Raw genomic sequence first — 15,173 nt, 5'->3', positions numbered from 1 at the left:
TCTAGTCAACTGGCCCATGTACAAGCGTTGAAGTCCAAGAGCGGAAACAATAAATAAAAGCATCCAATAGCGTCCCTCAACGTATAATTGAGTGGCGAAATAAGATTGGAGGACAGCCGTTGATGAGGACCAATCACAACGTGGCAAGTCAGACAAGTTCCAGACGGAGGAGGCGGCGTGCGTGATTTCAGAAGTGATTAGTTTGTATGAAACCACAAGCCAAAGGCGTCTATAGCCACACATCAGCATTGATCCGGACAGCGGGTCTGTGCAGCACACAGTGTTTTGATGACATTCATCAGCGTTATTAGCTAAATTAGTTAGCCGGCTACTTCGGGGAAGCACGTCGTTAACACCGGGCCGCATCATCTGAGGACAATGAGGAAGGTTGCTCTGCTGCTGATTGTGTTGCTTGGCGTTGCACATTTTGCAACTGTCAGCAGATGTGAGGAGGGTAAGTCCGAGCCGTTTTTCATTTCTGTGTTAAATACACCTGAAGAAGTTACTTAAGTAAAGCAATGCGGCAGCTGGTGCGCGTTTCACGTGAGTTACTGTTATGCAAACTTGCTAGCTAAGTTACTGTAGATTTTGCTAGCTCGGTTAGCACGCTAGCTAACAGGACAGGTCAGCTAATGTCAACAGAGCTGCCACACACCTGCAAACATGCAGCTACGTGGCTTGCGAAGGTTTACACTAATGTTAATGTTCAAAATACTAAGTTGTTCCTCTTCCTGTTAAAACGTTTTGACGTGTACAAACAGGATATATGTTGCTATCACGTGCTACATTTTATGCCTTGTTTTCTTAATCCATAAAGCATAAAACTAGCAGCATATTGATAGGAAGCTTGTGTCCTTTTCCTGTTTACTGTCAGATGCTACAGAGGAGAAGGAGGAAACTGGTGAAGAGGACAGTGATGATGAGGAGGAAGAGGATGATGATGATGATGACACAGAGGTGAAAGAAGATAATGGAGTGCTGGTTCTCACTGACAGCAACTATGACACCTTCATGGAGGGCAAAGACACAGTTCTGATTGAGTTTTATGCCCCGTGGTACGTCTGTTATCTGCTTCACAAACATGCTGCAGGCCAGTCACTGCTCACACATATTACTTCCTGTATCCCTGCAAAACTTTAAATTGTTTCTGTATCCTCTCTCTGTCCCGTTTTAGGTGTGGCCACTGCAAGCAGTTTGCCCCAGAATATGAAAAAATCGCTCAGACTCTTAAGGAGAATGACCCCCCGATACCTGTGGCCAAAGTGGATGCAACAGTGGCCAGCGAGTTAGCCAGCAGGTTTGAAGTGTCGGGCTATCCCACCATCAAGATTCTGAAAAATGGGGAGCCTGTGGACTACGATGGAGAAAGGACAGAGAAGGGTAGGGGCACTTCATTCATGTGAGCATCATCGCGGCCTTTCAAACCAAACCTGACTTCTGTTTTGAGGAGAATTGGCAGTGATGTGTTGCGATTTGTTGCAGCTATTGTGGCCCGGGTGAAAGAGGTGGCTCAGCCAGATTGGAAGCCCCCTCCTGAGGCGACGCTGGTGCTGACCAAGGACAACTTTGATGAGACTGTTAATGAGGCAGACATCATCCTGGTGGAGTTCTACGCTCCATGGTCAGTCAGCCAGACATCAAACACAGATAATACAATGACCTTCACTGGAGGTTTTGAACAGCAGCTGTTAAGACTAACAAAACATTCCTCATTGTTTGCCTCTTATATAACTGACCCTCAGGTGTGGACACTGTAAGCGCTTGGCTCCAGAATACGAGAAGGCAGCCAAAGAGTTGAGCAAACGCTCTCCTTCCATTCCTCTGGCCAAAGTGGATGCCACCGTGGAGAGTGAGATCGGCTCACGCTTTGGAGTTACGGGCTATCCCACCCTCAAGATCTTCAGGAAAGGCAAGGTGTTCGACTACAACGGACCCAGAGAGCAGTATGGTACGTCACTTTCTGTGTAAAGCTGTTTGCACTCTGGACACTTACCAGAGTCGTCGCAGTTGATCCAGTTTCTTTGCTTTCTCTTTCTCTTTCCTGCCAGGCATCGTTGAGTACATGAGTGAGCAGGCAGGGCCTCCATCCAAGCAGGTCCAGGCAGTGAAACAGGTGCAGGAGCTCATCAAGGACGGTGACGATGCTGTCATAGTCGGCGTGTTCTCCGGGGAACAGGACGCAGCCTATGAGATCTACATTGAGGCCTGTGAGTACCATGAGCTGGCGATCTGTTCAGAGCAACTGGCCAATAATGTCACCACTGAATGTGCAGTATATGAGTGGCACTAAACTAACAACTGCAGTGCCATAGATGGATGGATGATCCATCATAGTGTCAAAATTCTATTAACTGTGTGTGCTGAGAGTACAGACTCTCTGTTTCTTCCTGTTTCTGACGTGCTGTCTGTCTGGCAGGTAATGCACTGAGGGAAGATTTCACCTTCCGTCACACCTTCAGCTCCGAAGTGTCCAAACTGCTCAAAGCTTCACCCGGACAGGTTGTCATCGTTCAGCCTGAAAAGTTCCGCTCCAAGTACGAGCCAGCGTCACGCACGATCACAGTGAAGGTACTGTCAGTCTATGTCTGTCTGTCTGTCTGTCTGTCTGTCTTCACCGTTTTCAGTGTTTTGTTTTTTTTCCTATTTGTGATTTGAATTGGTTTCATGCGCTCTCTTTCAGTTCTAGTCTCAGTGTAAAAATAGACTAGATCAGTAATAAGAGGTTTCACCTGAAGAGTACTATATGTTTAAGTGCTGCATAATCCATCTTCAAAAGAGTCTCTATTTTCTCTCGGCTGAACTCAAGACACTTTGATGCATTAATCACATAGGACTCGACGTCAGTGTCAGAAGTGCAGGAGTTCTTCAAAAAGCACGTGATTCCTCTGGTGGGCCACAGGAAACCAAGCAACGATGCCAAGCGCTACACCAAAAGACCCCTGGTGGTTGTGTACTATGGAGTCGACTTCAGCTTCGACTACAGGAAAGGTGAGTTTCTCATATTTGTTGAGGTTAAACAACTGGTTATCCACTGTTCTCTGAGTGTGATTGTAAAAGGGTTTTCAGTAAATATTCTAAATTCAAATATAGATTTGAATTATTAAAAATACAGATATTTGATTGTGAGAATTAATATTCAATTGTGGCAAAAAAACAAAAAACACACATGATGGAGAACCAGAGTTTCCATTGTCCAGTAATTCCAGTTTCATTTTACTGGGAAAATCTGTGAAGTTCAACATATTAAAATCTCTCCGGACATAACGTCTGGTGAAAAGAATTCCTGAGTTGGATCCACTGTTTTCCTTGCTGCTTCTCTGATGTCCGCTCTCTCTCTCACTCCTCTCCTGATTCGGTGAATTTAGTGTTTATGTCAACCAAACCAGCGTTGGTGGTTATTGGAACAGTGTAAGAGAGCAATATAGCAGCTGTTTCTGGTGAAACAAAAAGGATCTTACACATTAACAAAAAGGTTTATCTCTGCAGGGATCTTTTCCATAAGATTGTCACACACTTAGACTAAAAATTTGAGCCTGTCAGCAAAAACAAACACTTCCTTTAACGGAATTATATACATTGACTGTGTGCAAACAGCCGGAGGGGTTAGACTGCAGTGCGTTGCGTGCTGGCTGGCTCCTGTTATCAGGCAATACTGAAAAACTTTAAAATTTGTCATCTCCATAAGTCACTTGGACACAGAAACATGGGAAAATACAAAAATGGAGTGTAAGTCAAAGTGAAACAAGTGAATCATTCAGTAACACATTATAGGACATTTACTTTATTTGTTTATTTTGAAGGTATGTAGATCTTTTATAAGACATGTTTACGTTGAAATAATGTACAAATTGTTTGTTTGTTGTTGTATTGGTTTTCCCTCTGTGTGGACATAATGCACAGATATTTGAATAGTTGGAACCTACATGTTTTGCTCATTCATTGTTGTATACCATGCTGTTTATACAGCTTGGTATCAAGGGTGAAAAATGTCTTCTTGACACCAGAACTCCACCTGTGGATTTTGATGACGCAGTAAAAAAACTCTGGTCTTGTTTTTCTTTCACTTTTAGCGACGCAGTTCTGGAGGTCCAAGGTGCTCGAGGTGGCCAAAGACTTCCCGGAGTACACGTTTGCCATCGCTGATGAGGAGGACTTCGCAGACGAGCTGAAGAGCTTGGGCCTGGGCGAGAGCGGAGAGGAAGTGAATGTGGGAATTCTGGCAGATGGAGCCAAAAAGTTCGCCATGGAGCCAGAGGAGCTCGACTCTGAGGTGCTGAGAGACTTTGTCATGGCTTTCAAGAAAGGTGAGTGTTAATTGCTAAATTATGGGAATTTTACAGCATGTGCTCATGTGTATTTAATGATTTGTATTGAAACTAATGTTTCACCTCATCAGCATCATTGTTTTTTGTCAATATGTGCTTATTCTGAAGACAGGTAAACAGGTTCACTGGTAACAGGTGATAGTATCATGATTGGGTATGAAAGGGGCATCCTGGAAAGGCTCAGTAAGCGAGGATGGAGCGAGGGTCACCACTTTGTGAACACATGATTGGATAAAGGATGTTACTACATGAGCTCAAGAACATTTTGTAAACACTGTTCGTTTGCGAATGTCAGCATTCTGTTGTTATTTACATTTTACACAGCGTATAAACTTTTTAGGAGTTGGAGTTGCAGGTTAATATTCCACCATGTGATGGCAGCATTTTGCAGCTCCAGTTGATTATCTGCATATAAATAAACTGCATCTGAATCCTCAGAGGATATTTTATACAGTGATAAAAGACTTTCTAGTCGAGCACTGAATAAAAACCTTGACACAGTAAATGATAAAATTGATGGGAAATCTACAGAAACGTGTTAGCAGTGAATCACTTTGTGCTCTGTTGAAGCCGTTTAAATCACTTGTTCTGAATTTCTCTCTTCTGTCCTCAGGAAAACTCAAACCAATCATCAAGTCCCAGTCAGCACCAAAGAACAACAACGGACCAGTGAAGGTTGTGGTAGGAAAGACCTTTGATGACATTGTCATGGATACCAGGAAGGATGTCCTGATTGAGTTTTATGCTCCCTGGTGCGGCCACTGTAAGAAATTAGAGCCTGATTATTTGGCTCTGGGCAAGAAGTACAAAGCAGAGAAAAACCTGGTCATCGCCAAGATGGACACCACAGCCAACGACGTGCCAAATGAGAGCTACAAAGTGGAAGGCTTCCCCACGATATACTTTGCCCCAAGCAACAGCAAGCAGAGCCCCATCAAATTTGAAGGTGGAGACAGAACAGTGGAGGGGCTCAGCAAGTTCATGGAAAAGCACGCGACAAAGCTATCACAGAAGAGAGAGGAACTTTGAAAGCACCTCTCTCGGCGAATAGCTAAGAACTCTTACCGTGCAGGACGCTGGGGCGGTGAAGGGAACGCGGTGGAATTCAGCGGTGTTACTGAGTTGCTGTGATGATTACAATGTTCAATCATCATTTTAGTTTCTGTTCATTCCGAGAGATTCCGCTTTCTTCTGTTTCTAAAAGCATGTAAGCACTGTTGAAGATTTCAAGTCTTTTTAAATAAAACTTAAAAAACGATGGCCGCTTTGTGGGCCGCCACTTCAGTCTGACTTTGTTATTGTGTGTGAATGTGAGAGCTGGTATTGCATCCATTTCAGAACACAGGTGTTTTAGAAAGGGTGTTTCTTTAATCACATTTAAGAACAATTTAAACATTAGTAATACAAATGGCTCTGCGGCTACTCAGGTTAATCAAGTAATCACCTAACATGTTACCAAATTGATACTTCTAACTAATGTGGCTGTGTAGGTCTTGGCAGGAGAGAGATGCAGCATGTAGCAGCATCTGAAATAGCTTAAACTCTAAACAATCACAACTACAACATCCTACTGAACATTACAAACCTGGCGCGGTAATACTTTGGGAAAGTGCATCATGTACTGGAAGTCAGTACATCTTCACGTGCTGAAATCCTTACATGAGCAGCAGCCATCACTAACTGTCTAAACAAGGAAATATTCAAGGTTCTTCAGATGTAAAAAAAAAAAAATCTCATTGTGTGAATATAGCCTTGAGGTGAGGGATGTGTGTTACAGGAGGCCACGTAGAAGACTGCTGCCTCCCTCACACAAAGGCACTTGAAGACACTGGCGCTGAATGGGTTTGTTCTTGGGATGTAGTTGAAAGGTGGTGGGCTGTTATGAGAACTCTTGTGTGAACCGCAGGTGGAACTCACGGATCTTCTGCAGCACAACCTTCAGCTTCTCAGTAGGGGGCAAGATGGTCATCCTGGATGGAGGAAGGATGAGGTTTAATGCTGTCTACTTAAACCAGAGGCAATGTTATTGTACAGTTACTGTACAGAGATGAGTTTAGCAGTACTAACCTGAAGTGGAAGGTCCCCTCTCTCTGTCCAAAACCACTTCCTGGCACCAGGCAGATACCCTCCTCCTCCAGCAGCCTCATGCAGTAGACCATGTCTGGGACCTGGCCTTCCTCCTGTGGATGGACACGCACGTTTGAACACGTCCACACAGACGACTGAAATCCGAGTGAGATAAGGAGGGTGTGTGTGCAGACCTTTGCTTTGTCGATGGCCTTCTGAGGTAGAGTGATGCGGGGGAAGGTGTACATGGCCCCCTGCACAGGGTTACAGGTGATACCAGGTACCGTGTTGAAGACCTCCTCTGTTAGTTTGGCCTTCTCTGCTAAATTTGACAGCACCGCTGTCCGCTCCTGACAGGGAAGCAAGTTAAAGCTGTCACAAGTGAAAGAGGTTAAACAAACAAATAAAAACAGGTGATATAGACAAAGAACACATGTACAACAGATTGTGGGTTTTCGGATACTTCAAAGCATAAACTGGCTGTCTGCTCCACATTCTGGGCTATGAAGGCTGCTTTTGGAGAAGCCGTTCAAATGGAACACGTTTCCTCGCACTTTGAACCAAACCCTGAATTGAACCCAGCATTTGTTTGTCCTTTAGCCCTCTTGTGGCCATCAGAGGCATGACAACACGCAGCCTTCCACCTAGCACCCTGAGCCACTATCTATCGGTCATCCTGCAAGCCTGCTGACAAGAAAGAGTTTTTTATACACCGTCTGAAGGTGGAAGGGAGTGGCACATCTACACCAACTATAATACATGATGACTCATGGACATCAATTCCTATTTTGGGCTCATTTGGTTCGAACGTTTTTATTAGGCTTCTGTTTGGTTAGGATGCCTGGGGTGTTAGTTGTGACAGGCTGTAATCAAATCTCCTGCCAGAAAAGTTAATCAGTAGATGCCATCGCTGGTGTTCTAACATGTAGCCGTGCCATGCAACTACAAACACCATTACAAATTATTTGCAGCTGGAGACTCATATTACCCATGGACATCAATGATCACAGTAATGGCTTCCTTGGCCACATAATGCTTCCACTTCACTGCAAGTTAGATGCACACAGGCTTCTATCTGCATGCATTATGCATATGATCCCCTTTGCAAAGCTCTCCTCTAGAAGAAGTGCTGTATAACATCTCTAAAAGACACATCGTGTTCCAACAGGAGCAGCACGTTCAGTATTATTCACCACTGACTGAATTCAGTGGTTCAGGTTTTATCTGCATGGGGTATACGGCGTGGTGCTGAAGAGTGTTTACCTAAGTAAATGCTGTGTTTGCATACACTCAAAGCATTGCTAGGATTTGTGCTGGCTGGCGTGCTTTCGGTTTTTCTCAGACCTTCATAAATGTGGCGTAGGAGGGCTCGTCAGGCTGCGGGGGGTTGACCACCAGGTCCAGCAGAGCCTGTCCAGGCACCGGGGGGCACAGACGCACTGACACCAGTTTGGTGAGTTGGGCCTTCACCTCAGGGTCCATATTAATCACCTCCATGTAGCCGCCACGGAATCCACACCTAACAAAGCAAACAGAGGAAAAGAGTAAGTCAATACAAAGTATGTTCTTAGTACAGGTGGTGTACACGTCAGCTTAGCTTGTAGAACAACTCCAAGGGTCATTTACAGGTGCTATACAGTGCTGTATACTGTTACAGTCCTGATTCATACACAGGCCTAGTGTGTGTGTGTGTGTGTGTGTGTGTGTGTGTGTGTGTGTGTGTGTGTGTGTGTGTCTAGCTACTCACTCTCCCATGTAGCATTTGGAGGTGGAGTGGAAGGAGGCCATCTCCACTGTACTGGAGTACTCTGGTCCCATCTCAAACAGCACCTTCTTAAAGGAGTGAAACTTGCAGCCTTCTGCATACACGTTATCCTGGTAGACCTGAAATGGGAAAACAGATTGAATACACAAGGTCTGAATAAAAAGACATCATTATCCATAAAAAAAAATCTAAAAACCAAAATCTGCACACAAAAGAGTGAATTGAAATGAAGAGTAGAGCTACAAGAGTTGCCTGAAAAAGGGATCATTTAAGTGGCTTGAAGAGCAAATGAAACGCTGTATTTAACGTCAGTACACGAATTGAATTATGGTGACTATGTTACTATTCACTTTTACTTTTTTAATCTATATGATCACTTTTAAAACTTCGCTTTGAAAAGCAAACAAGAGCTCTGACACTAGTTCTGTTGCTTCAGACGGAGGAAACTGTGAATGAAACATGAGTGCATTACTTCATCAGCCATGAGGAAGAGGTGCTCCTCTTTAGCAAACCGGATCACGTCTTCAATGCACTGTCTGCTCTGGACCTGACCTATCACACAGGACAACCAGTTTGATGATGTGTGCGCATACGCACCGACAAAATTCAAGCGACTGTTTCATCTCGCACACGGGAACTACTATCACCAGACATACCAGTGGGGTTTCCAGGGTTGATGATGCAGAGGACGCGGGGATTGCAGTGCTGCCTGGCTGCATTGAGGGCTCTCCTGAGCTCTGCAACATCCAGACTCCAGCACTTGTCCTCATCCAGGTAGTAGCTGATCTGCACCGCACCCAGATCTGCCAGGGCGGCCGAGTACAGAGGGTACTGGGGGATGGAGATCATCACTCCTGTACGGTCGCGACCTTCACCACACACCATCAACTTCAGCATGGTCTGGACGAGGGAGGAGAGAGGAAGAGAGGGTGAGTAGAAAATAAATATATTGTCTTTGGACCGTTTTCATTGGAGTGCATGTCAAAACCGGTAAGTACTGTGGCAGCAGCTGTTTGTTTTAAACAGTGTTACACATTATGCAAGCAACACAGCAGTCAGTAGATATTTTATAGTGCAGTAATTGAATGGCTCAAGATTATTCAGTAGCCTAATTAGGTTGCATCAAACTGTACAAAACTGCACTGACAGTGACAAAGGTCCGTGGGTGGATTCAAGTCACAGATGTGCAAAGTACGGCTGAGTGTATTATTAACAGAAGTTCAACAGAGAACAAGAATGCCACCTGCGCTGGATTAATGCAACAGATCACCTCCTGCCCCGGCCTACAACGTGTCGGCACTTCTATGAAGGAGAGATGATGAAAAATGGAACCCGTACCACAATGGCATCACTGGCCCCCGTGGAGAGGTAGATGTTGTCGGGGTTGGAGGGGATTCCGCCATCTCTCCTCTCTATGTAGCGCGCCACATCCTGGCGGATGCACTCGATGCCCTGGCTGGCACTGTAGGCCCCTTGGACACACGAAGATGAACTTTGATTCAAACAGAACATGCTGCATTGATCAATTGATGCTCTGTTTAAATAGCATACAGACTGCGCAAATAAAATTGTAATGAATGACAAATGGAGGTGGATGCTGATGACGTGTGTTATTGGCAGTAGGAGTTGTACATATGGTTGGTGGAGCGAAGGGGCGTCATCTGACCTATACTGTGGCCTCCGCAGGCCTCCAGAATACGCCGTGCCCTTTTCTTGGCGTCCTCTGGAAACTTGTTGTCTTCCAGGAGTTCAGGGTATGAACACAGAGCCAAGACCTGAGAGAGGAGGACAAAAAAAATATTCTGAGACACAGTAGCTTCTTTCCTTAGGCTTTGAGACCTCCCAGTCCTCCACACTCCACCATAAGTAAAAGATGTGGTATGTGACATCACACACACCATGCATACTTTGTGGGTGAATACGTGTACAAGTACATATATGAACATATTGTTTTAGTTTTATTTTATTCTAGCTTAAACATTTGTTTATACGTTCAATGTGTGTTGTAAAATTGCAGTAAATGAACCTAACGAGCACGTTCCACTCAGCACAGAATGCATGAATGCAGTAAGTCCAGTTTGACGTGGAACCACCGTATGAGCGCTGCTCATTAAACACAACTGTACAAAGTGGTCCTACCTGTCTGAGAAATGTGATTGGTTTCTGACCCATGGCGTGGGCGTCGCCTATGTTAGCCTTGATGACTTCTGTGAAAGGTTTCTTGACTCCCTGGAAAAGATAAAGACAGAGAATGGTAAGAATCTGGGCAGTTGATTTCCATCTCTCTACAAAGGAGGAGTTGTAGAAAACACTGAGACAGTGGAAAAAAAAAGAGAGAAGCTGGTGACACACCAGTCGATAAGTAATAAGATTATTATCCAAATTAACATGTTATCACATCATGACTGACGTTGAGTGCAGATATATTATGTAAGAGGCCCCAAAGCAATGAATATGTGACTAGAGCAACGTGTCATTTCAGCTCTCTGGAGTGAAACATAATGCACAAAGAATGCATGGCTGTACAGAAAGAAATGTAAAATCAAGAGAAAATTCTGCACGTATGCATTTTTCTGCACAGCTGGTCCACATTACTAACCTCAGCTTCCAAAATGTGATTTTTCGATATGGGCCACAGGACTCGGACATGCTTCCAAATCTAAAGGTTTCGCCATGAGGAACACTATGTGCTAGTAAAGCTTCAACATGTCCTTCAAAATAAATCTTACAAGAACAGATGATTAACAACTATGTCACATGTCCCCGCTCATCTGTGCTGCTGCCACCTCGGCTCGGCTCTGCACGCAAATCGAACCAGAGAAACGTGCTTTCCTCTCACACATGCATCTTCGCTCATTAGAAGCCTTTTTGTTGTCCAAAGACGCTGGCACAGAGGCTGTTTTGGCTTGCAGAGCAGGAAGTGCTGGCCTGGGAGGGATGACGCTGCTGCTGCTGCTGCTGCTACTGGGGCTCTTGGAGACACAAACCCGTCTGTTTCTGGTTGAGGACTCGCTCGAGAATTACTGGCTGAACCCTATCACACGCGAGACTTGAGCCTTTTTCCATTTCATTTCCCTCCTCATCTAAACTAACTCACTATTCATCTTCATTGAGGTCCTTCCCCTTCATTGCTTTGACCAAACTGCACCGGTTTGGTTCCTGTTTGCTGGTCACAACATGATGTAGCGTAACAATAGATTAAGTTTTCAATATCCTGATCATTATGAGGCTTTTTTGGCTTTATGATTTGTGCATTGTCTTTCACAAAACCTTGCTAGTAAATGTTGGGAACTTGTTTTGTCTTCTCTTGTTTGCCAGCAGGTAAACGTGATGCAACCATCTCTTTGCCGAAACCTGCCTTGAATGTTTGAGGGCAAACATGTCAATGACTGAAAACTCATTTCATCGAACCAAACCGACAGAAAGCGTACAAAGCACAATAGGTTTGCTCTCCCAGGTACAAATAACCTTTTTGTGTGAAAATCATGGTGTTGACATGATTCAGCACATGATAAAGTATCAGGCAAAGGGTCTCCAAGGGCACAGGGAGAACTTTCCTCTCAACCGAGTCAATATTATCACTTCTATGTCCTTGCATGACGACAAAGGCGGGGCCTGCAAGGTTCTTTGGGTTCGCGCAGCGTCAGACACGAGCTTGTTTGAAATCTAAGTAACTGGATGCAGCACATTTCCTTTTAAGTCCTCGTCCCTGCCTTGTTCTCGAGCAACAAAGAGGCTGCTGTTCTGCGGGATAGAGAGGAGCCAGTCGGTTCCCCCGGCTCAGGCCTGCGTTCTCCTGCTCACTCAGCACCAGGCACTGATTACACAGGCCGGACCAGTGAACCAGGCCAAGAAACCCCGTGGGGCTTAATAGAGCCTGGCCTGAATTCACATTTCACTTACTCTTATGATACAGAATGAAACCTCCATCCCTCTGACAGCATTCAGTCACACCAGAATAACAGGAACTGGACTAACTGAAGCTCGAACTGATGCAAACTGATGTGATTTGCTCATGTGACTTATCACATTAACTCAGTACTGTTTCTAAAAAGATGCTAATGGAGTTGAAAGTGAGTAACCCTCCTAATTTACTCAGTCCAGACACGGGGCATCGCTGAGCCTGCATCGGTTGCTTTTACAAGGTATGAAGCGCGAGCAAGAAGGTGGGGAGTGAAGGGGGTGGGCGCTGACTGATTGGATGTATTTAGCCTTCCACACTGCTTGTCCATTGTACAGGACAGTGAGGCTACTTTGCAGGACACCCAGCTGTTTACTGCTGACTTTCACTATTTTGGAAAGAGCAGCTTTGGCCTTGACACTGAAATTCCCATACCAGCAGATTACACAACATGCTAGTAAAGACTAACTGTAGGATTTGTAAAAAAAAAAAAAAAAAAAAAGGCTGATGAGGGTCTTTTTATATAGGCATAACAGTCATTGCAGGCCACGTTTTGCAAAGCATCTGAGTGTTGAAGTAAAAATGTTTATTCAAATTAACAAACTCCGAACTATTTCCTAGTGTCACCACTCCATTGTCATGGACAATGCAGACTTCCCGGCAGCTGAGATCCAAGCCTGAATTAGCTTACTGCAGTGCAGGCACTGTCATGCCAGATGTCTGGGTAAGGATTTATAAGGGTCATCACCACAACAGCACACGAATCCACAAACACAGACACACACACACACACTTGCATGAAATCTGCTGAGCTGTCAGTAAAAGTGTTCCAGTCACAGATCTGACAGGAAGCACACCCGCAGATGACTGGGCAGCTGCAGTGAACAGCACTCCTGGATTGTTTTCACTCTCGTTTGCCTTGCAGCAATCGATGACGCTTAACAGGTGAAAGTCGGCTGGAAAGAAGAAACGCAATGTTTGCTTTTCAGCACATCTTGCCAAGAAAAAATACACTCATCAAACCAATATTAAAAGCCACTAATGTTGATCTAACACACTATTAGCATGTCCTGTATGAAGCTGGTTTCTCTCAACTAATGCACATGTCTCAATTTCTCTCCTTATTCCAGTCAAACACTGAGCTTTAGGTTCAGAGGGAAAAACAAGCACCCCAGCAAGAACTCAAACGCTCTGAGCAGAATTGGGGGGCTGCTTGAAACGAACCTCCGTGCAGAGAAAGGCCTCTGACGCTGCTGGGCCTCACAGCTGCAGCTCCGTCCAATAACCTCCCTCCCTTGTGGGGAGGAGGGAGGTTGGCAAACTCAAGAGAGACAAAAGAGGACAGAGAATGCACCCTCTTCGCCTTACATAATAACCCTCCGCAACATACACACCGTCCACTCCAGTGAAATGTGCTCACACTCAGACCTTCCCCTCGGGCTCATTTCGTGTTTGGTGAAGAGAACATAACTGCAGAGAGGATTGCATTACAGCTTTTAAAAGACCCCTGTTCGACCTGCTTGCCCTTGCTTGGGAAAGCATGGTAGATCAATATTACCACAGCAGGATGTAGTATGAGTGTGCAGCAGCGCAGGAGAAGAACATACCAGGCTCACCGCTGCTGTCATGTCAGGGACTTTTAAAAGCTGACCTATTGTCTACGCCCTGCCTCCACTCGCTCAGCACAAACTGTCCAAAGCAAGCATCTTATATATCTGCTCCGCCATCTCCTCTTTCCTCTCTCTTCATTTTCTTAACATATCTCGGGGAAACAGAGTAGGGAAACAACTTGTTTTGCGGAGTGATCACAGTAGTAACTGGTGTGTGCCAAAATCCACACAGAGGCACGTTTTATAGATGCAGTGTTTTTAATAAAAAGCACATTGCCAACATGAAAGAAAGAAAGAAAGAAAAGCGGAATAATCCGCTTGAGGCAAATATTTAAAGTGCCTGGCTCTTAAGTCAAATTCCAGCTGTTGGAGTGGATCATCCATTCATCCTCTCTCTCTCACTCCCACACACACACACACACACGCATGATTTCTTTTCACAGTTTATAATCACTGTATGTCCGCTTTCACTATGACAACAATATTTCCCCGAATAGGTCACACTAAAACCATGTGATTTAAATACAGAAATCAGCTTTTCGTGACTCCACCTAACTCCCTGATGAGTGCCACATCACCACTAAAGCAATATTAACTCGCGTTTCTTCTCCCGTCGTGCGTTATCAGACTTAACTCAGGTCCGCGTGCGGAGAGATGCGCGCGTGGTGCAGTCCCACACTTGACTTTTAACGTTACCTCTCTCAGCTCCTTCTCTATCTGCACCGCCCTCTGGACTATCGGACCACGGACGGCGTACTCGACCCGCTTCACATTGGGGTTCATGTTGTCCAAAGTCAGCACCTTGCCCCGGCACGGGACCCCGTTCACTGTCTGCTGGGACATTTTCAGTCACGCTGCTTTCCGCCGATATCACACACTTGACTGATATCTGAAACACAAAAGAAGATTGAGAAGCTAACACAAAGTCGTAGCTGGAACAGTACACCAGCAGATACAGTGTTATCAGCTGTTACCAGTTGTTCAGGTCAACGGGGACAGTGGACTCAGTCGGTCTGGTGTGTTTACTTCCCTTTCAGCTCCTCACTGTCAGTTGACTTTCACAGTGTTCATATTCCCACTCGGCCGCCACGCCTTAGCTCGCTCCTGCTCGTGGTTGGCTGGATTTCTTCACTAACTCCAGCGGCTTCAGTTTGCCCACTGACGCCTTTAAGTGCTGTCGGAAAAACGCTCCCTCCGTGCCCGTCGTGTGCAGCAATGAGCGAGAAAAGGCTTTAATTGAAATGCTTTAAAGTTTAAGAGAGGCAACTTTTCGGAGTAACAGACTAGCCTGAGTATTATGAACTATCATTCAAACGTTTTGCAGTGGCTAAAGTAAAAGTATATATAAAACCACAGCTGCGTTCATAACTTCAACTTGCACAATGGTTTTTATGCCAATTGGAGGCAATCAAACACAACATGGTAACAGAAAATGAGAATATTAACATTTGAAGTCGTGTCAAGTTAAGTCAAGTTAAACATTTACATTTTTGAAGAATGTGCTA

General features: G+C 45.0%; 2 protein-coding genes across 2 annotated transcripts; one reads left to right on the top strand and one right to left on the bottom strand.

The window, feature by feature from the left end:
• Positions 1-125: 125 nt before the first annotated feature.
• On the top strand, positions 126-5,608 carry pdia4 (protein disulfide isomerase family A, member 4). The gene is made up of 10 exons (XM_076761763.1): positions 126-454; positions 875-1,055; positions 1,175-1,380; positions 1,483-1,621; positions 1,743-1,948; positions 2,049-2,207; positions 2,417-2,568; positions 2,832-2,988; positions 4,071-4,304; positions 4,939-5,608. The coding sequence occupies exons 1-10, from the start codon at positions 379-381 to the stop codon at positions 5,352-5,354; spliced, it is 1,926 nt and encodes a 641-aa protein (XP_076617878.1). The 5' UTR covers positions 126-378; the 3' UTR covers positions 5,355-5,608.
• Positions 5,609-5,671: 63 nt separating this feature from the next.
• Positions 5,672-14,807, bottom strand: LOC143314467 (alanine aminotransferase 2-like). Its single transcript, XM_076721495.1, has 12 exons — positions 14,643-14,807; positions 14,365-14,557; positions 10,297-10,386; positions 9,824-9,932; positions 9,496-9,629; positions 8,814-9,057; positions 8,630-8,709; positions 8,140-8,276; positions 7,737-7,911; positions 6,587-6,742; positions 6,393-6,505; positions 5,672-6,295 (listed from the first exon to the last, which is right to left on the bottom strand). Exons 2-12 carry the CDS (start codon positions 14,509-14,511, stop codon positions 6,205-6,207), a joined length of 1,476 nt encoding a protein of 491 aa, XP_076577610.1. The 5' UTR covers positions 14,512-14,557; positions 14,643-14,807; the 3' UTR covers positions 5,672-6,204.
• Positions 14,808-15,173: the final 366 nt, after the last annotated feature.

This window comes from Chaetodon auriga, chromosome 21, assembly GCF_051107435.1.
Source record: "Chaetodon auriga isolate fChaAug3 chromosome 21, fChaAug3.hap1, whole genome shotgun sequence".
NCBI lineage: Eukaryota > Metazoa > Chordata > Actinopteri > Chaetodontiformes > Chaetodontidae > Chaetodon > Chaetodon auriga.
The sequence above is the reverse complement of the archived record's forward strand: the minus strand, read 5'-3'. Positions and strand labels throughout refer to the sequence as shown.